General features: G+C 53.1%; 1 protein-coding gene across 9 annotated transcripts in view; it reads left to right on the plus strand.

The window, feature by feature from the left end:
• Atp2b2 (ATPase plasma membrane Ca2+ transporting 2) overlaps positions 1-20,788 on the plus strand; it is a 326,081-nt gene that overhangs the window by 248,093 nt on the left and 57,200 nt on the right. For 5 of the 9 annotated variants that reach the window (XM_037204261.1, XM_028863952.2, XM_028863955.2 and 2 more), the window contains 5 exons: positions 9,991-10,116; positions 11,455-11,487; positions 12,697-12,756; positions 18,151-18,192; positions 18,978-19,136. In XM_037204261.1, coding sequence (XP_037060156.1) covers positions 9,991-10,116; positions 11,455-11,487; positions 12,697-12,756; positions 18,151-18,192; positions 18,978-19,136 — 420 coding nt within the window. The remainder of the gene's footprint in view (positions 1-9,990; positions 10,117-11,454; positions 11,488-12,696; positions 12,757-18,150; positions 18,193-18,977; positions 19,137-20,788) is intronic. The other 4 variants (XM_028863954.2, XM_028863958.2, XM_028863959.2 and 1 more) reach the window with 2 other exon arrangements.

Genomic DNA, 20,788 nt, shown 5'->3' on the forward strand with positions numbered 1-20,788 from the left:
TCGCTGGCTGCATGAGCAGAACCTGGACGGATCAGAGCAGCCTGCTGGGAGGGCACTACATCTGATGCTCTCTCGACTCTGAGAGTCACAGTTTCACCTCCCACCCCCAGGACCTCACTACAGACCCATGGCATTTGTTCTTTCCAGCCACTGAGGACAAGTGGACCTTCCTCCCAATACCCATCTTGCTTCCTCTTTGCCTGTTTAACTGCTACCATCTGCTCAGGACCCACCTCACTAGGAAGGTCCCCATGACCATCAGTGTCCTCCACAGCTACTCCTGTTAGCACACTGGGTACTACTTGGCAACGTTGATGAGTTTTGCACTGTGCAAATCATCAAAAATAAAGAAAAGACAAAAAAAAAAAAAGGCAGGTGGTAGTGGTGGTGCATACCTTTAATCCCAGCACTCAGGAGGCAGAGGGAGGCAGAACTCTGTGAGTTCAAAGCCAGCCTGGTCCACAGAGGGAGTTGCAGGACAACCAGGGCTACACAGAGAAACCCTGTTTCGAAAAAACCAAAGAAAGAAGGAAACAAAGAAAGGAAGGAAACAAAGGAAGGAAGGAAGGAAGGAAGGAAGGAAGGAAGGAAGGAAGGAAGGAAGGAAGGAAGGAAAGAAAGAAAGAAGGAAAGAAGAACAGAATTGACAATGTTCCCTCCAGACCAAATCTAACTGGTCTCTCATTGAGAGGCCTGCCCACAGCGGACCCTGCCCACAGACAGACAATGCCCACAGCGGACACTGCCCACAGTAGACACTGCCCACAGACAGACACTGCCCACAGTGGACACTGCCCACAGACAGACACTGCCCACAGACAGACACTGCCCACAGTGGACACTGCCCACAGACAGACACTGTCCACAGACAGACACTGCCCACAGACAGACACTGTCCACAGACAGACACTGCCCACAGTGGACACTGCCCACAGACAGACACTGCCCACAGACAGACACTGCCCACAGACAGACACTGTCCACAGACAGACACTGCCCACAGTGGACACTGCCCACAGACAGACACTGCCCACAGACAGACACTGCCCACAGTGGACACTGTCCACAGACAGACACTGCCCACAGACAGACACTGTCCACAGACAGACACTGCCCACAGTAGACACTGCCCACAGCGGACACTGTCCACAGACAGACACTGCCCACAGCGGACACTGCCCACAGCGGACACTGCCCACAGTAGACACTGCCCACAGACAGACACTGCCCACAGACAGACACTGTCCACAGCGGACACTGCCCACAGCGGACACTGCCCACAGACAGACACTGCCCACAGCGGACACTGCCCACAGACAGACACTGTCCACAGACAGACACTGCCCACAGCGGACACTGCCCACAGACAGACACTGCCCACAGCAGACACTGCCCACAGCGGACACTGTCCACAGCGGACACTGCCCACAGACAGACACTGTCCACAGACAGACACTGCCCACAGAGAGACACTGTCCACAGACAGACACTGCCCACAGACAGACACTGCCCACAGACAGACACTGTCCACAGACAGACACACAGACAACACTGCCCACAGACAGACACTGTCCACAGACAGACACTGCCCACAGACAGACACTGCCCACAGACAGACACTGCCCACAGACAGACACTGTCCACAGACAGACACTGCCCACAGACAGACACTGTCCACAGACAGACACTGTCCACAGACAGACACTGCCCACAGTAGACACTGTCCACAGACAGACACTGTCCACAGACAGACACTGCCCACAGACAGACACTGTCCACAGACAGACACTGCCCACAGTAGACACTGCCCACAGTAGACACTGTCCACAGACAGACACTGTCCACAGACAGACACTGCCCACAGTGGACACTGTCCACAGACAGACACTGCCCACAGACAGACACTGTCCACAGACAGACACTGTCCACAGACAGACACTGTCCACAGACAGACACTGCCCACAGACAGACACTGTCCACAGACAGACACTGCCCACAGACAGACACTGTCCACAGACAGACACTGTCCACAGAAAGACACTGCCCACAGCGGACACTGCCCACAGCGGACACTGCCCACAGACAGACACTGCCCACAGACAGACACTGCCCACAGACAGACACTGCCCACAGACAGACACTGCCCACAGACAGACACTGTCCACAGACAGACACTGCCCACAGTGGACACTGCCCACAGACAGACACTGCCCACAGACAGACACTGTCCACAGACAGACACTGCCCACAGACAGACACTGTCCACAGACAGACACTGCCCACAGACAGACACTGTCCACAGACAGACACTGCCCACAGTGGACACTGCCCACAGACAGACACTGCCCACAGACAGACACTGCCCACAGACAGACACTGTCCACAGACAGACACTGTCCACAGCGGACACTGCCCACAGCAGACACTGCCCACAGCGGACACTGCCCACAGTAGACACTGCCCACAGACAGACACTGCCCACAGACAGACACTGTCCACAGACAGACACTGCCCACAGCGGACACTGTCCACAGACAGACACTGCCCACAGACAGACACTGCCCACAGACAGACACTGTCCACAGACAGACACTGTCCACAGTAGACACTGTCCACAGACAGACACTGCCCACAGACAGACACTGTCCACAGACAGACACTGTCCACAGCAGACACTGTCCACAGACAGACACTGTCCACAGACAGACACTGCCCACAGACAGACACTGCCCACAGTAGACACTGCCCACAGACAGACACTGCCCACAGCGGACACTGTCCACAGACAGACACTGCCCACAGTAGACACTGCCCACAGACAGACACTGCCCACAGTAGACACTGCCCACAGACAGACACTGCCCACAGACAGACACTGCCCACAGACAGACACTGCCCACAGACAGACACTGCCCACAGACAGACACTGCCCACGACAGACAGACACTGCCCACAGACAGACACTGTCCACAGACAGACACTGTCCACAGACAGACACTGCCCACAGCGGACACTGCCCACAGACAGACACTGCCCACAGACAGACACTGCCCACAGCGGACACTGTCCACAGACAGACACTGCCCACAGCGGACACTGCCCACAGACAGACACTGCCCACAGACAGACACTGCCACAGCGGACACTGTCCACAGACAGACACTGCCCACAGTGGACACTGCCCACAGACAGACACTGCCCACAGACAGACACTGCCCACAGACAGACACTGCCCACAGACAGACACTGCCCACAGCAGACACTGCCCACAGACAGACACTGCCCACAGCAGACACTGCCCACAGCAGACGCTGCCCACAGACAGACACTGCCCACAGCGGACACTGCCCACAGTAGACACTGCCCACAGACAGACACTGCCCACAGACAGACACTGCCCACAGACAGACACTGCCCACAGACAGACACTGCCCACAGACAGACACTGTCCACAGACAGACACTGTCCACAGCGGACACTGCCCACAGCGGACACTGCCCACAGCGGACACTGCCCACAGTAGACACTGCCCACAGACAGACACTGCCCACAGACAGACACTGTCCACAGCGGACACTGCCCACAGACAGACACTGTCCACAGACAGACACTGTCCACAGCGGACACTGCCCACAGCGGACACTGCCCACAGCGGACACTGCCCACAGTAGACACTGCCCACAGACAGACACTGCCCACAGTGGACACTGCCCACAGCGGACACTGCCCACAGACAGACACTGCCCACAGTGGACACTGCCCACAGACAGACACTGTCCACAGACAGACACTGCCCACAGCGGACACTGCCCACAGCGGACACTGCCCACAGTAGACACTGTCCACAGACAGACACTGTCCACAGACAGACACTGCCCACAGACAGACACTGTCCACAGCGGACACTGCCCACAGACAGACACTGTCCACAGACAGACACTGCCCACAGACAGACACTGCCCACAGACAGACACTGCCCACAGACAGACACTGCCCACAGTAGACACTGCCCACAGACAGACACTGCCCACAGACAGACACTGCCCACAGCGGACACTGTCCACAGACAGACACTGTCCACAGACAGACACTGTCCACAGACTGACACTGCCCACAGTAGACACTGCCCACAGACAGACACTGCCCACAGACAGACACTGCCCACAGCGGACACTGTCCACAGACAGACACTGCCCACAGACAGACACTGTCCACAGACAGACACTGCCCACAGACAGACACTGTCCACAGACAGACACTGCCCACAGACAGACACTGTCCACAGACAGACACTGCCCACAGACAGACACTGCCCACAGACAGACACTGCCCACAGTAGACACTGTCCACAGACAGACACTGTCCACAGACAGACACTGCCCACAGACAGACACTGTCCACAGACAGACACTGCCCACAGTAGACACTGCCCACAGACAGACACTGCCCACAGACAGACACTGCCCACAGCGGACACTGTCCACAGACAGACACTGCCCACAGTAGACACTGTCCACAGACAGACACTGTCCACAGTAGACACTGTCCACAGACAGACACTGCCCACAGACAGACACTGTCCACAGTGGACACTGCCCACAGACAGACACTGCCCACAGACAGACACTGCCCACAGACAGACACTGCCCACAGCAGACACTGCCCACAGACAGACACTGCCCACAGCGGACACTGTCCACAGACAGACACTGCCCACAGACAGACACTGCCCACAGACAGACACTGCCCACAGACACTGCCACAGACAGACACTGCCCACAGACAGACACTGCCCACAGCAGACACTGCCCACAGACAGACACTGCCCACAGCGGACACTGTCCACAGACAGATACTGCCCACAGACAGACACTGCCCACAGTAGACACTGCCCACAGGCAGACTTCTGAACCTGTTCTCCAGCCACTCAAGTCCAGACAGGGAGCTCTGAGCTGAGGCCACCGCCATCAGGAGCTGTGCCCAGCTTTAGCCCCAAGCCCAGCAGAGTGGGGAGGGAGAAGCTGGGCAGAATGTGGAAAGAGCATGCAGCAGGGATGAGTGTGGTCTGAGCTCTGGAATGCTCTTACTGTGTGACCTCTGACGTGTTGCTGCCTTCTCCGAGCCTCAGTTTACCTGTGAGACTCATAGACTGTCAATGGTGGCACAAAGGGAGCAGGGCCAGTAGAATACACTGAGGGCCCTGTGGTCTCCTTCCTTATGGTGGAGACAAGGCTGGATTCCAATCCTCTTTGACTGGGAACCTCAGACAATCTCTACATCTTCTCTGTTTGCTGGTGTGTAAAATGGATTGGTTGCCTGAGATCATGGAAGTGTGTGGAAGCAAGGAATTTTCCTTCATCTCCACATCCCACCCCATCCGTTCCTCCTCTCAGAACTGCCCCTCCTCCACCCAAGCTCCTCTGTGTGGATCTTCTGGGGTTGCTGTCATGACTAGAGGCTTTGAACTCTCTACCCCTGCCAGGAGGCCTTGCCAGCCTGCCTTCCTGTCTACTGACCCTGCATGAACCCAGATGCACTAGTTTTAGGGTATCCACAGATCTCCCCCTAATCCCAGTTTCAGAGTCCCCTCCTGGCACATAACAATCTGACGTCAAAGAAGGCAAAGAAGAGTTAAGTTCTGTTTGTCCCAGACCCTCGGCCCCTAGGAGCTTGTGTCCACATGGAGGGGGGGACTGGTAGTGTGTTGTGGGGACCATAAGCCTGCACTCACTTTCAAGCACAGCAAAGGTGAGGAAAGACAGGGAAAGTGAGTTCAGGCTTAGCATTCACCAAACCCCAGGTTCATCCCCAGAACCGAGGGGAAGAATCTAGAAAGATCTCCTATTCAGAAGCAGCAGACTAGGTTGTAGGCATCCACACACCTGTCCCCCCAGGATGGATAGGTAGACAGACACCAAACTATGACACACCAGAATGGGCAGAGAAGAAGGCTAAGAAATCCAGAAGCCCAGTTCTGTGGCTGCAGGGGTCCCAGACACCAGAGCAAGGCTGAAGTTGCTCTATCATCACCTGGGGAGGCACCAACCACAAAGCTCTTCTGGTAATCCCCCTGCAGCAACTGGAATTCTGGGATTTTACAGACCAAACCATCTTCCGATGTTTACACATTGGCCAGAAATTCCAGTATTTCCCAAGTCCCTGAGAGGCGAGTGACATTAGATAGACCCCAGAATATGAACACTGGCCTGGGTCAGTTTGCTTAACCCTAAGGCCATCTCAATCTTCCGGAAAGGCTTCACATGGCCCAGGGTCAGTATGGGCCAGAGGTCACAGAACAAGGAGCAGAGCACAAGAAGAGTAGGATCTGATCTGGGCGTTCTGATTGCATTACCGGGACCTCAGGGAGCCAGCCAAGCCCTTGGGACAGTGGTTCTCAACCTATGAGTCTCGACCTCTCTGGGTGTCTAATGAACCTTTCATAGGAGTCACATATCAGATATTTACATTGTAATTCATAACAGTAGCAAAATCACAGGTATGAAGTAGCAACAAAAATAGTTTTGTGGTTGGGGGGGGGGGTCACCACAACATGAGGAGCTGTATTAAAGGGTTGCGGCATTAGGAGGGTTGAGAACCACTGATTTAGGAGCAGTCTGAACTGGGGGGCATCGTCAGACTGCCATGCGGGTCTGTGTTCCCCAAAGTTACTACTTCTGTCCAGTGATAGGCCCGAGGACCCCTGGGGGTTCCCCAGACCTGGTGAGCTCTTTGTCCTGCCCGCCTCTTCTGTCCCCTATCTGCCTGCACAGGTTACAGGAGCTGCCAGCCCTGGGTGGTGATGGGTGTGATTAGATTAGAAGGTGATTTGAGGCCTGCTTATCTTGGGTGGAAATTGGCCCCCACATCTTTTTCCATCCTTCCTCTGCTAGGCAGGTGGTGGAAACAGCCTTCCTGTGGCCTCCGGACCCAGGGACCAATACGGTCATCTCCCAGCCAGCCTCCTCTCACCAGGATTTTAGAGCTAGCTGTGGGGGCCTTTCCCTTGTGGGGAAGTGAGCTGTGTCCAAGAACCTAGGCTGTAAAGACAGAGAGTTTAAAGCCTGTCACTGCCCTTCACCTGTGTGGGGCCCGGAGCAGCCTACCTCACCCTTTGCCCTGGTGTGAGAGCTGAGATTACTGTTTGTAGGGTGGGGGTGGGGTGCGGCACGGTGCCAGCACACAGTAGGTGTTCCAAACATTTCCTTTGTATATATAGTAGGCGTTCCAGAGCTCTCCTGGGCCTTCCGTTTCCTCATCTGTCTGGCAGGACAGTCAGTCTTCCGCTCCCAGCACAGGAGCAGAGCTGGTACCCAGAGCTCGGAGTGGCAGGTCAGCTTAACCCTTCTGGACAGTCTCCTAGAGCAGGAATGGCTTCTGGATATGCCAGAGCAGGCTGAGGGACAGGAGGTAGAGGCCACCCTGCAGCCCCTGTGGATAGACTGGTTGGTGAGCATGGCTTGCTGTCTGCTTCCCAGGCAGCCAGCCGCTGTCAGATTCCGTGGCAATTAGCACCATCCTGTTATGCAGACACCATCCGCCTGCAGGGACTTCCCATGTTCCCCAGCCAGCGCTGTCTGATCTCATGAAACTCCAGCTTCTCGGACACCCCCTGGCAGCCCCACTCTACGTTCTGTCTCTGGATTTGGAAGCTCGTGGAACTTAGGGCAGGTGGATTCCAGTTAGCTTAGTGTCTCCAGGGCTCATTCATGTCTCAGCGTGTGTCAGCACCACCATCTCCCGAAGGTTGGCAGTCCCGTGTGCAAGAGGTAGAGAGGGCACCTTTCCCCACCTTTGCTTTGTCTTGTTTCTTAAGACAGGGTGTCATCGGGCAGTGGCGGCGCACGCCTTTGATCCCAGCACTCGGGAGGCAGAAGCACGGGGATCTCTGTGAGTTCGAGGCCAGCCTGGTCTACAGAGTTTGATTTCCAGGATAGGCTCCAAAGCTACACAGAGAAACCCTGTCTCGAAAAAAATTTTAAAAAAATAAAAGGACAGGGTGTCATGTAGCCTAGGCTGCCCTCAAACTCACTATGTAGCTAAGGCTGACCTTTAACAGAGGATAACCTTGAACTCCTGATCCTCCTGCCCCTTCTATCTCCCAAGTATGGGGATGATAAATGCGTCACCACATCAGACCTTCGCATCTTTCTCACTCTCTCACAAGCTCTCTATGGTGTCTAGGACAGCCCCTCTCTGAGCCTGCGTTGTAGAGGCCTGCCTTCCAAAAAAACAAGACTTGCTGATTCAAAAGCCCCCGAAGATGGGGGCTGGAGAGATGGCTGAGCAGTCAAGAGCACTTGCTGCTCTTGCAAAGAACCCGGTTTTGGTTCCCAGTACCCACAAGTGGCTCAAAACCTCCAGTAACTCTAGTTTCAGGGAATCTGGTGCCCTCTTCTGGTATTTTTGGGTACTGCACACATGTGGTACAAGATACATGCAGGCAAAACATGTATATACATGAAACAAAAATAAACAAATTTTTTAAAATAACAAAGATGAATAAACATAGAACTGCCCTCACTCAACAGTTTTTTCCAGACCCCCTAAGAATTCTAGGGCTTTCTGGAACTCATTTTGAGAAGCTTAAGATTCTAAGAAATAAGCTGGATGTAGTAACACAGACCTGCAATCACAACTATGCAGGTAGCTGAGGCAGGAGCATCACAGTTCAAGACCTACCTGAACTAGAGTGAGTTCAAGGCCAACCTGGGCAATCTAGTGAGATGGTGTCTCAAAATTTAATAATGCAAAAAGGGTAAGATGTAGCTGGGCCGGTAGAGTGTTTGCCTAGCATGCACAGAGCTCTGGGTTCTGTCGTTAGCACCATATAAACGGGGCATGGTGGAGTATGTCTGTAGTCCCAACATTTGGAAGGTAGAGGCGTAAAATCAGTAGTTTAAGATCATCCACAGTGACACAGCAAGTTCAAGGCCAGCCTGGGATACATGAAAGCCTGTCTCAGAAATGACTGGGGAAGACATTCTGTGGTAGAGCACTGGCTTCCAGTGCACAAGGCCTAGGTTTAATCCCTAGTACCTCAATTCATAACCGTGACAACAACAATAACAGTAGTAGTAACTTTCTAGGGAAAGGGCCTGAAATTTTCTTGTATCACAGATGCCCCAGAGAGTCTGATGTCACTGTGTACCCACCTCCTCCGCATAAAACATGGAAGGCCATAACATAAAATGCACAGGATGACTTACAGAAACCAGTGATGTTGAGATAAAGTAGTTTTAAAGTGTGTAGCACAGTAATGTCTGTGTTTCTAAATTAGCACTCTAAACAAGATCCAGAGAGAAGATAAACTACTGGCCCACCATCGGAGGGATGAGTCAACATCCACCACAGCTGTAAATCACATTGAAAAAACCTTGAGTCTTTATAATGTATCTACAACTGTGCATGATGTTATTGGTGAAGGGTACCATTCATTATGTACATTCATAATGGGGGAAACACTGAATTTCACGTTGAGGTCTGTGAAAACATAAATATGAGGTTTTTCCATCTCAGTTCATAGACCCCTGAGTTCTCCATTAGGAGGGAAGGTGGCCCAGTTCTCATCAGTCCTCTCTGGGCCTTCATTCCCATTTCTTCCTGGTTTCAGAATGGTCTGATTCTAAATACTATCCATAAGAAGAGAATGTTCCCTGCTTGAACTATAATGGTGGGGAAAGAAGTGGGAGATAGAAACAAGCAGGAGGTAAACCTCCAGGCGAGAATAAAAGGTTCTGTGTCTGGCTCTTCTGTGGAACAGAGAACTGAGAGCAATCTTTTATGATACTGTCCCAAGTTCATCTCAGCTTCCCATGAGGCAGCAGCATCAGCAAATGTCCTAGCATGTCCATGATATGGCCCTAACTGAAGGTGCCACCTACATAATCTCTGTGGACAAGGTACTAGAAGCTGATGGACACTTGTACTTCCTGTTCATTTGGGGAGGAGGCTTTGGCCATGTGGTAGTAATGAAGCTTATACCTTCCCCAGGAACCCATGTGATGGAGGGCTCAGGACGGATGGTAGTGACTGCTGTGGGTGTGAACTCTCAGACTGGCATCATATTTACCCTGCTGGGGGCTGGAGGTGAAGAGGAAGAGAAGAAAGACAAAAAAGGTAAGATACGCACGCACACTCCAGGAAAGGAGCTTTTAAGGCCACATTTTCCATTTATCTGTTCACTCCACAATATAGAGTGCCTGCTATACCAACAGTCACCTCCTTTGTCCTCAGGGCCTGCTGGATTGGGTAGGTTATGTCTGTTCCATCTGCCTCAGTCTCTGTCTTGTCCAGTCATGTCACAGAGGCCTCCCCTCCCCCTCTAGGCCAGCCTCAGGCCAAACTCCAGCAGCTGAGGGGCTGGCTCCCTCTCACCTCAGTATTGAGCAGAAGTCCTCATCCAGAAACGTTCCTTCTGACATTGGTCAATTCTGCCAGCAGAGATGTCAATCCATTCAGCATAGACCAGTGCCAGGCATGAGCAAGAGACTCTTGGGAAGGTGATTGAAATCCAGTCCCATGCTTTCTGCTCTGATTCCCCAGGAGCTGACACATTACCAAAGTCCTGGTTCCACTTCCCCTTTCAAAGTAACAGTCCTTGCCACCAGGTGTCCCTCAGTGCACTGAGTAGCCATCTGAAATACAAATACATTTCAGAGCAGAGGAGAGATACTCACACAAAAGGATCTGAACCCCAAACCCAGAACAGCCAGCATCTTACCTGTTATCTTCAGTTTCAGGCACAGCCCCCCTTTCAGACCGTCAGTCCTTCATCTAATTCCCTAAGCTCTAGAATAGCATCCCCAACATTCAGACCTTTGGGAGCCTGGGGTAGGTTGATAAGTGGGCAGATGGCCCTTCCCAACCAAGTTCAGACAGGCATGCTACCCACAGAGGCCACTGGAGCACAAAACCTGCGTCGGGGCTGAAGGCAGATGGTAACTGAGTGAAGGACTCCTTTCCAGTGTGTCCCCTATGGTCACAGCCATCCCTTCAACACCCAGCATGAACAGTGAAGCTGAGCTGTTATCTGGGAAATCAAGAGACTGGAGAGAGCAAAGTGGGGCTGAGTTCAAAATGGAGCAAAGTCCAGGCTGAGAGTCCCAGCAGGAATCGAGACAGGGTTTCATGTACGAGTGAGGACCTGTAACCTGAATAGACTGAGTGCAGTATGGCAGAGCTAAGAAGTTGGTGGAATACAGTAGTTTGTACCCATGTTCCAGTCTCTGTGGGGCCTAGCTCAGAAGAGACACCCATCCCATTATGTCAGCACGAGACACAGCTCAGAGTCCAGAATGGTCTTGTGTGCAGGTGTGTGTGTCTGTGTGTGTGTGTGTGTGTGTGTGTGTGTGTGTGTGTGTGTGTGTGTGTGTGGTGTGTCTGGTGAGGTGTGGTGTACGCATGAGGCTGTATGTGCTTCTCCTTCATTAACATGTCTCAAAAATCGTCACACAGGTGTGAAGAAGGGGGATGGCCTTCAGCTACCAGGTACAGTAAGACGACCCTCAGGGAAGTCGGGCTTCTAGGAATAGCTGCAGCTGTGGGTCCCTAGGCCTTGCCTCTGTATTAGCAGCACATAGTTGGAGGAGACCCCATGCCTACTAGACAGTCCTCTGTGATCTCCCGTGTGCCAGTCCAGCAGGACAAGAAACAAACCCACTCTGCCCTCTTGTCCTTATGCCCAAGGCCGAATGGCACCTCCATCGAAGCCACACACACCAGCATTCAGTACCTCTCTTGTCATCACGCCCCCACCCCCGCACCCCCCACCAGCTCAGCTCCTGGCCCCAAGCACACAGTGTGTCCACCCCACTCCCCAATGTCCCTTCTTCCTGCTTCCCACATAACTGTATCCCCACCCCAAGAAAGAACTCCATGGGGGTGAACTTGGCCGTCCCCTCCCATTGTTAATTTCTTAGTTAAGATCTCCCTGATATAAAAGGAAAGATCTAGGAGCCCCTCTCTGGTGAGATATCTCACATCAGGGTTATTATAGTACTCTTCAGTGAGCTGGTCAGGGAAGGAGAAGGTAGTGGTGGTCAGTGGTCTGATCCTAAGTCATCACCATTGACAGACAGCAGTTCTTTAGAGACACAACAATGGTGGTCATGGGGAAGGCCTTCTAAGTGTCTAGGGCACACTGAGTATTTTGATTTGACTCTTGGTCATGGGTCCCTGGACAGAACTTCATTATCCCATGGGGTTCCCCCCTGACCGGCTGAGCCAACACAGTCCAGATATCACCATAGACATGCCATCACAGCCGAGCCTGTGGAGCAGACCTTTAATCCCAGCACTCAGGAGGCAGAGGCAAGCCGATGTCTATGAGTTCAAGACCAGCTTAGTCTATAAAGCCAGCTCCAGGCCAGCCAGAGATACACAATGAGACCCTGTCTCAAAGTAAAATAAATAGTAAAGTGCCATCCCACCTGAGCACCTGACCCCACTCCATACTGCCCTTCACAGGCCCTCTGTGTCTGAGTCTCAGTACCCACCCCACCCCACCCCACCCCTGGGACATCGCCATAGGAACATTTCACCTCCCTTCCCAATTTGAGTTCCTCACTTTCCAGCAGTTTTGGTTTGGTTTGGTTTGGTTTTAAGAATAAGCCGTGTGATTGTCCCCCAGTAGGTTCATGTCTCCGTCGTCGCCTTCTCCATTGTGACATTGCATTTTCCATCCCTCCCACCCCACAGCAGCCGACGGCGCAGCACCTGCAAACGCTGCAGGTGGCACAAATGCCAGCCTAGTCAATGGTACGTCTCCACAGCGAGCTCTCGGGCTGGGTTGCTGGGTTTCTTCTTCTCTGCCCCCTCTACTCGAGGCTTTCCCTGGCCTGGGTCCCACAGACACACTCTGACCTCTGACACACATGGCCACACCAGAACACTCGCCCTCCCATATGGGCCAGGTACTTAAAAGCAGAGCCATGACCCAAGAAGTCAACTCCACATGACCTCAGCTTCAGATCTGGCCCCACGAGGAAGCAGCAATGCCACCCAGGATGGCCCACCCCGAGCATGCTTCTGGCTCTGGTTTTGGAAAGTGGCTTGGGGTCAAGAACTAAACAGAAGCCAGCATCTGGGTCCCTAGCAAAGACTCCAAGCCTCCTCTAAAACTCCCCAGAGGTGGAGACTCGGGCTGGAGTTCAGCCCTCTAACCCATCCATAGCACGGCTGAGCCACAGGTAGACATTTCTTCCTCAGTCTTTTTCTCTTCTCTCTTGCAAAGCCAGCAGGTATCCAGGCTTGTGGGGCTTGGATCTAGTCTATCCCTCTAGTGTGGACTGGTGTGTGGTGCCTGGGCTGGATCATCTATGGGTCTCTATGCTCTTACTTCCCCAGGGTGGCCGATGGGGGTGGCTGCCCGTGTCCCCAGGTCTCTGTCATCTTCTCCTCACACACAGACACGGAGGATTATCACTGCTTGTTCCAGGGGTCTCCACTGTCCATCATCCTCAGATACCACCCTTGTCCCCATTAGGTCCCATGATAGCCACCCAGGCTGCATCTGGATGCTCAGGAGCATTAGGGTTTCGCCGTGAAAATATTGCCAGAGAAGCTGAGGCAGGGGACAGAAGCATCACTGAGTGCCGGACATTCTTATCCATTCTGTAGTTCATGCCCCCACCTCTCCCGCAGAATGTGGAGACCCTGTCTCACCCTGTCCTCCCACTCTACACCTCTCGCCAACCCACCTGCCTTCAAAGCACCCAACAGACCCACCTGGAAGATGTCAGGGGCCGCACAAGGCACCTCTGCAAGCAGTTGCTAATTCTAGTGTGGGTCTATTTCAAGCCCAGGAGGAGGAAGGGAGACAGCTGGGGCTGTGGGTGGTGTCAAGCCACAGGGAGGGGTGGCTGAGGGGTGACAGAAAGAGCCAGCATGGGCAAACCCACAGCTGAGGAGAAGGAACTGGGAACCCACTTTCCCTAGGAGACTAGCATTCAGGCATCATCCACATCAGCAGTTCTAGAAGAAATGGGGAGTTCCCCTTGCAGGCTGCAGGCAGAACCCACAGGGAAGATGAGGAGCTTTAGTTTCTGGACCAATGCTGCTACTAGTGTTTCATGTTCTTCACCTCTCATCTTCATGAAGGCCCTGTGACACTGGTTTCACTCTCCAAATATGAAAGATAGAGAGACTGAGACTCAAGGAAATCAAGACACTAGCCCAATCCCAGCATAGTAGCACACCCTTTAATCCCAGCACTCGGGAGGCAGAGGCAGGTGGATCTCTGTGAGCCCAAGGCCAGCCTGGACTACAGAGTGAGTTCCAGAACAACCAAGGCTACATAGAAAGACCCCGTCTCAAAACAAAACAACAACAATAAAAATAGCACTAGCTTTTCACCCACATGGCTGCTCCTCACTGCCTGTAGCTCCAGTCCCAGAGAATCTGGCTCCCTCTTCTGACCTCCGCAGGCACCAGGCACTTGCGGTACACAGACATGCATGTAGGCTTATATATATAAACACTTACACATATAAAATAAAATTAAAAAATAAAAATTAAGTAGCAGAACGAAAATGTAAATCCAGAACCCAGACCTGCTTATCTCTGAGGCATGTCTTCCTCCAGGCAATCCAGGACTCCACGATGATGTACATCTTACAGGTTTTCTATTAAAATAAAGAGGTTTTTCCCAGGGGGAAAAATGAGATCTGGATGTGGTGACGTGCACCTGTAATCCCAGAACTCAGAAGACTAGGCAGAAGGTTCGTGAATGTGAGGCCAGCCTGGGCTACAGAGTGAAGCCCCGGGTGAAGGATCTCAAAGGCTGAAGACCTAGCTCAGTGGCAGGACACTTGCTTAGCATAGACAAGGATCTGTGGTATTCTCTGGAAACTGTGCTCTGACAATATGATCGCAGGACCCTGAGTCTAGGTATCACCTGGAAAATTGAAAAAAAAAAGGGGGGGGGGTGGGCAAGCCATCAGACCCCACTCCAGGCCAACAAATGGGAATGTGAGCTGTAGTTCTGTTCAGACTCCAGCAGCAAGCGTGGAGATCTGGTGGCTGCGGCCGGGGCAATGAGAGGGAGCGAGTTATCATCTCACCTCCTTTCTCCGAGCCGAACCTTGGTGATACAGGAAAGAAAACAACAACAACAATGGTGGCAGTGGCTGCTCCCTAGCTGTGACTCCCCCCAAGTCCACATCTGAAAGGTGGGGTGCCCACTCATCTGGAGGGATCCCCACCACTGTTTCTATCTCATTTTCTTTTACACTCACACACATCTCACTGTCAATCAAGGCAGATGGCGGATCCCCGTGGCTTCCTGGCCTCTTCGCAGCCCTCAGCAGGTGCTTTTCCTAAACATCCCTTTGGTTACCGTGAGCCCATTTCACAGAGAAGGGAAGAGAAGTAACCTTTCCAAGGTCTCCTGGCCTGTGACCTGTCCCCACCAAAGCTTCTTTATCGTCACCTGTCCAGGGATCTTCCAGGTTCAATATGGGTTCATCTAGAATATACGCAGAGCAGAGTCTCTGAGACCCCCACTCGCCCCCTGTCCTGGGTCCCCTCTCTCATCCTTGGGCCCATCTTCCAGGTCCCGTGTGGTGACGGGCTGGCTGCTGCAATACAATGCAGGGCCAGGTGGGCACCAGTTTAATAAGAGGCTCAAATAAGTCCCTTGCTTCTAACAAACCAGGCCATCTGCGGTGAAGCCCAGATACAGCTCCCTTCCCCCATCATGTACATTGCTGATTATTTGTCTGGTCGTGTAATCGCTATGGCAATAAAAGAGAATTGCTGGGCTTAATGGGTACACGCAGCAGCTAGGACATCAGATAATATGAGGCAAAACAAGCCTTTCCAGCATTCTAAAGGTGCTTCTGGAAGCCGGGTCCTTTGGCACCCCTTAGCCTAGTTAGTGAAATTATTATGAGAAGCAAAAAATAATTGTTACCCATTATTCTTTTCTCTTAAAAAAAAGTTTTCTCTCCTATTGTTTTTAATCCAAAGGAATGCATTTTACAACAGAACAAAAAGGGTCTTTATCTTCAAACCCCAGGGTGGACACTGGCCCTCTGCTGGGAGTTATAGATGACAATTAGTGAGCTGGGATCTGAGCCACCCATCAAGCGTCCACAGTGATGGCAGCACGCTAATTTCAAAGCTCCAGGGTTATTCTGGAGGTGTTGTGTGAGGATAAGCTGCCTCTGGACATCCCTCGGCCTCAGTTTTCTCGTCTATAAAATGGCAAGGCTGGCAGTCCCTCCCACCTGATCTCGCAGGGCCTGACAAGATTTGATAGTTGCAGAAATGTCTTCAGTCAGCTGAAGGCTGGCCTGTGGAAGTGGTTGTTAAGAATGTAAGTCCCCAGGTGCTCTCAGGGTTTGGATACATCACCCCACTGTGCCGAAGTAGAAACAGGCTTGAGGCAAAGCCACAGCTGGTCAGTGTGAAGACAAGATTGTCAGGAACCCCTCACAGTGCCACCGTGAGCCCCCTGTCCTGGGCTCAGAGGAGTCTTGGCAATGGGAATAGCAGAATGGAAACATTCACACTCCAAGGCAAGCTCTCTGCCTAAGCAGCTACCTCCCTCTCAGAGCCTCAGTTTCTCCTCAGTAGATGGGAATCCAACACAAGCAGCCTTCTCAGAATAAACAGTGACAAGCACTAGATCGGCGTTTCTCGGCCTGTGGGTCGTGACCCCTTTGAGGGTTGCATCAGATATTTACATTATGATTCATGACAGTAGCGAAATTATGGTTATGAAGTAGCAATGAAAACAATGGTTGAGGGTCACCACAACATGAGGAACTGTATTATTAATGGGCCGCAGCCTTAGAAAGGTTGAGAACCACTGGTCTAGATGAAAGCATGGAGGCCTTGTGAACTCAGAGCCTGGTGGCCTTGGCAGCAGACGCCATAGCTAGACAGCCTTCTTCCACCCCTCCTGAGGGACCAGAGCTATAGGAACAGTTTCAGTGGGTGGCACAGGCCTAGTGGACAGAAAAGCACAGCTGAAAGCAAGTGTCTCGGGCAAGAACCAGCAGCCTCCACCCCGGCTGCCCACAGTGGCCCAGGCTGTGACAAGAGTTCCCAGGCAGCACTGGTGGCAAGTAAAAAGCCCCACACCCAGCCCTTCCCCCACACCTGGCAGCATCAGGTCCCGGCATAGACGGTAGCACCCGCTGGAGCCTCTGGCTCTTGTTGGGCTGTCCATGAAGCTGGAACGATTCCTTAAGATCTCTTCCAGGAGCTAGTGGCTTCCTCCTAGGACCAAGACGTTTCCCACAGACCTTCAGACACCCGGGGGAACCGTCAGTGGCCGTTGCTGGGGACCCTCCTCACCTTCGGTCCTGTAAACACTACGGGACTTTAGACTTGGGTAACCTAGGTGTTCAACATCACATCCTTCCGAGAGATTAGGAGAAAGAATCGTTCTCCCTGCCCAGTCCAAAATAAGGGATGTGTTGACCTACATCCCTCTCCATTCTTCTCCTTTCTACAAGACTGATCATTGATCTCTCTCTCTCTCTCTCTCTCTCTCTCTCTCTCTCTCTCTCTCTCTCTCTCTCTCCCTCTCCCTCTCTCCCTCCTCTCTCTCCCTCCTCGTTTTTGGGAAAATAAAAATGATGTAGCTAGAGGGTGAGGCAGGAGGGTTATGAATTTCAGGCCAGCCTAAGACACTTAGCAAGTGTCTCAAAAATAAAACATAAAGGGCTGGGGGTAGATCACAGTGGTGGAGTACCTGCCAGGTATACACAAAGCCTTAGGTTCAAATCCTCAGAACCACAAAGGGAAGGGAGGGAGGAGAGAAGGAACGGAGGCAGGGAGGAAGGAGTTGAAAGTTTCTCTTCTCCTCCTTTCAGCCATAAGCATCCCGCCAGGCTCAGTCTGGAAGTCTGGGAGCCTCCCTCTGCTTCCAGCTCGTTCTCTTCACCTCTAAAACACTCAGGGCCAAAGGTGTCCCAACAGAAACACTCCCCCACCCACATCCAGCCCCAAAGACAATCCAGAACCTTCTGGCCCCACAGCCCCTGTGGCTAACAGGACGGCCAGGCTGGCCTTCATTCCAGGCCTCCTCAGCATCCCTGGGCAGCTTGGCCCTTCCCGTCTGTGACATGAGTGTCTGTGGCCTGTTGTGTCCCCGTGATGACCTGTGCCGCCTGTTGTCTGTTGACATTCTCTGTTGTGTAGGTAAAATGCAGGATGGCAGTGCCGACAGCAGCCAGAGCAAAGGTAACCGCAGCCATGGGGCGCTTGAGTCACACAGAGACAGGGACTCACTGGGGACAGGGGGCGAACGCACGCACGCACACCTGTGGGCAGCTCTGGCATCTTTGGGGGTGTGGTTGTGATTCTCATGATACTGGGGAAGATAAACAGGTGTGAGAGTGAGGTGACGAGGTGCACCAGGGCCAGGGTCCCCCAAGCCTACCCACCAGCTGGGGTCTGGAAGTTGCCTCTTAGCGACTCTTACAGGTGGCTTGGCTGGGCCTCTGCCCAGAAGAGTGACAGGTCCTTCTGTCCATCCCACACTGAAGAGGATCCCTTGGCTGGACATGAGGGCTTGGCATTTGTACCCGGGACACCTTACTTTCTTTTTTAGGCCATGCTTTGTGTCCTTCCAATTCTAGCTCCCTAGCATCCCAACAACGTGGCCTCAAGAACACCCAGAGGGGGGAGCCTTTCTCTTTCTGTCTGATTGTGAGAGGGCCAAGGGCCCATTTAGGGTGGGGTCTATGAACTTGGCTCAGCCCTGTCCTGCTGGGAATCCAGGGTAGAGTCCTGTCCTGTAAAGTCCCAAATATGTCTCTGATCCCAGGTCCCAGGTACTCCCGGGACCCGGAGACTGCAGCTGGAAGGGGCAAGTCCCATCCGAGGTTTTCTTTGCCAGCCATGAAGGGCCCAGACGGGGCACTCAGCATCTCTCCTGGGCAGGCAGGGTGGGTGCTAAGGATCCCGGCCTGTAGGCTGACCTGCATGTGTGTGTCTGTGTGCACATTCGTGCTCTGCCCCTACAGCCAAGCAGCAGGACGGGGCAGCTGCTATGGAGATGCAGCCCCTGAAGAGTGCCGAGGGCGGCGATGCGGATGACAAGAAGAAAGCCAACATGCACAAGAAGGAGAAGTCGGTGCTTCAGGGCAAGCTCACCAAGCTGGCTGTGCAGATCGGCAAGGCGGGTGAGTTCACCGCAGGTGCCTCCTTGCCAAGCCCTACCCAGCTCTGCCCTCCTTCACCCCACCTGTAAAAGAAGACTCGTGATCCCAGTGGTCCTCGAGGCCTGCCCTGCTCCAGATATAAGAAGCCCTGCTCTATTATCAAACTGCCACAGCCGCGGCTCTGAGGATCTGGGCAGGCAGCTTCCCCCAGCTTTGAGTCCCTGCCTTCTCCTCTGTGAATGGGAATCATTCTTGTCCCAGTATGATAGGATATTTTGAGAACTAAAGGTGACTGTGTAGACAGGGGGCCTAGCCTTGTAACTTACACAGCGTCAGACAGACCCTGTAGGCCCTCGCATTGCAGACAACAGAGGCTTTAGCCTGAGGACAGGAAGAGGTAACAGCAAGGGAGAACCAGAATGGGTTTGGGCTTGATAACGACTACCCTAGCCAGAGTGCAGAAGTGGACTGAAAGGGTTAACTGCAGAGCCAGGCGTCCATGCACAAGGACTTGTCTGAGCCCCCAAAGAGCAGCCCAGGTCCTCCAACTGAGATGTTAGCTGCAGGTGATAGCCAGTCTCCTGGCCCGGGAAGCCAAGCGCAGCTGCAAGGTGAGCGCCAGCCTGCAGCACAGCCTTGACCTCCCCTTGTGCTGAGGATGCATGAATGGCAAGGCCTCCCACCTGGTTCCTGAGGCCTCTGTGGCTGTCTCCATTTCTAATTATAGACAGCACAGCAGGGGACAGATGCAAATTATAGGCTCAGTGGTCTATATTTAAACCCGGTGACAGCTCTCTTGGCTGCCGGGAGCTTGGCTTCCCGCCCTGCGGCTGTCAGGCAAGGATAAAGCTAGGCTCTGATGCTCTGCAGCTGGAGCTGGGGTGGGCAGATATGGGCCCAGGGATTTCCTCCTTCGCTGCCACGGCTGTCACAGGCAGGTGACTCCACAGTAGCGTGTGGCACTAAGGGACCAAGAAACTAAATGATGACAACCTCCTGGCCTCTGAAGACCTCAGTCTCCACTCACGCCATCCTGCCAGGGATAAAGTTCGCAGCCAAGCATCCTGTGCTCCCAGCCTCCCACCACCTCCCTCTGGGGCTGAACCCCTGGTGGCCATGGATTTATGGATGGGTTTTCCATGCTGAGTCTGCTAAGTAAGAAAGGCATATCGGAGAGGGTGGAAAGCCAGAGAATCCTGAGATCTGTGCAGAATTCCCAGGCTTTGCTTCACCCATGGGACCCCTAGACCACAAGCTACATGATAGAGCATACCCACCATGCAGAGTTGCCTGAGCTTGAAACCCGTACACCAGCCAGGGGGTCATTGGCATCCGTGTGGGGTAGTTGCACCCACAGGCCCTTACCACCAGCCCTCCTCCATCAGACAAGAGCAAGTAGGCACAGTCCCCACGGCACGTGTGTGAAAGAGAGCACTGATCTGATGGGGGGGACCCCAAGGATCAAGTGTATCTCTTCAGCTACAGCATTACCCTAGTCTGTGGCCATCAGCTAGTCACTTCCCCTATCTGAGCCTCTGTTTGCTCATCTAAACAATGGCCATCTATTCCCTCCACCTGGACACTCTCCCCAAGACCACCATATCCTGATGTCTCCTGGAATACCACGTCCTCCAAAACACCATCCCTGGTCATGCTGGCTACAGCAGCCACTC

This window comes from Peromyscus leucopus, chromosome 3 (assembly GCF_004664715.2).
Source record: "Peromyscus leucopus breed LL Stock chromosome 3, UCI_PerLeu_2.1, whole genome shotgun sequence".
NCBI classification, from domain to species: domain Eukaryota; kingdom Metazoa; phylum Chordata; class Mammalia; order Rodentia; family Cricetidae; genus Peromyscus; species Peromyscus leucopus.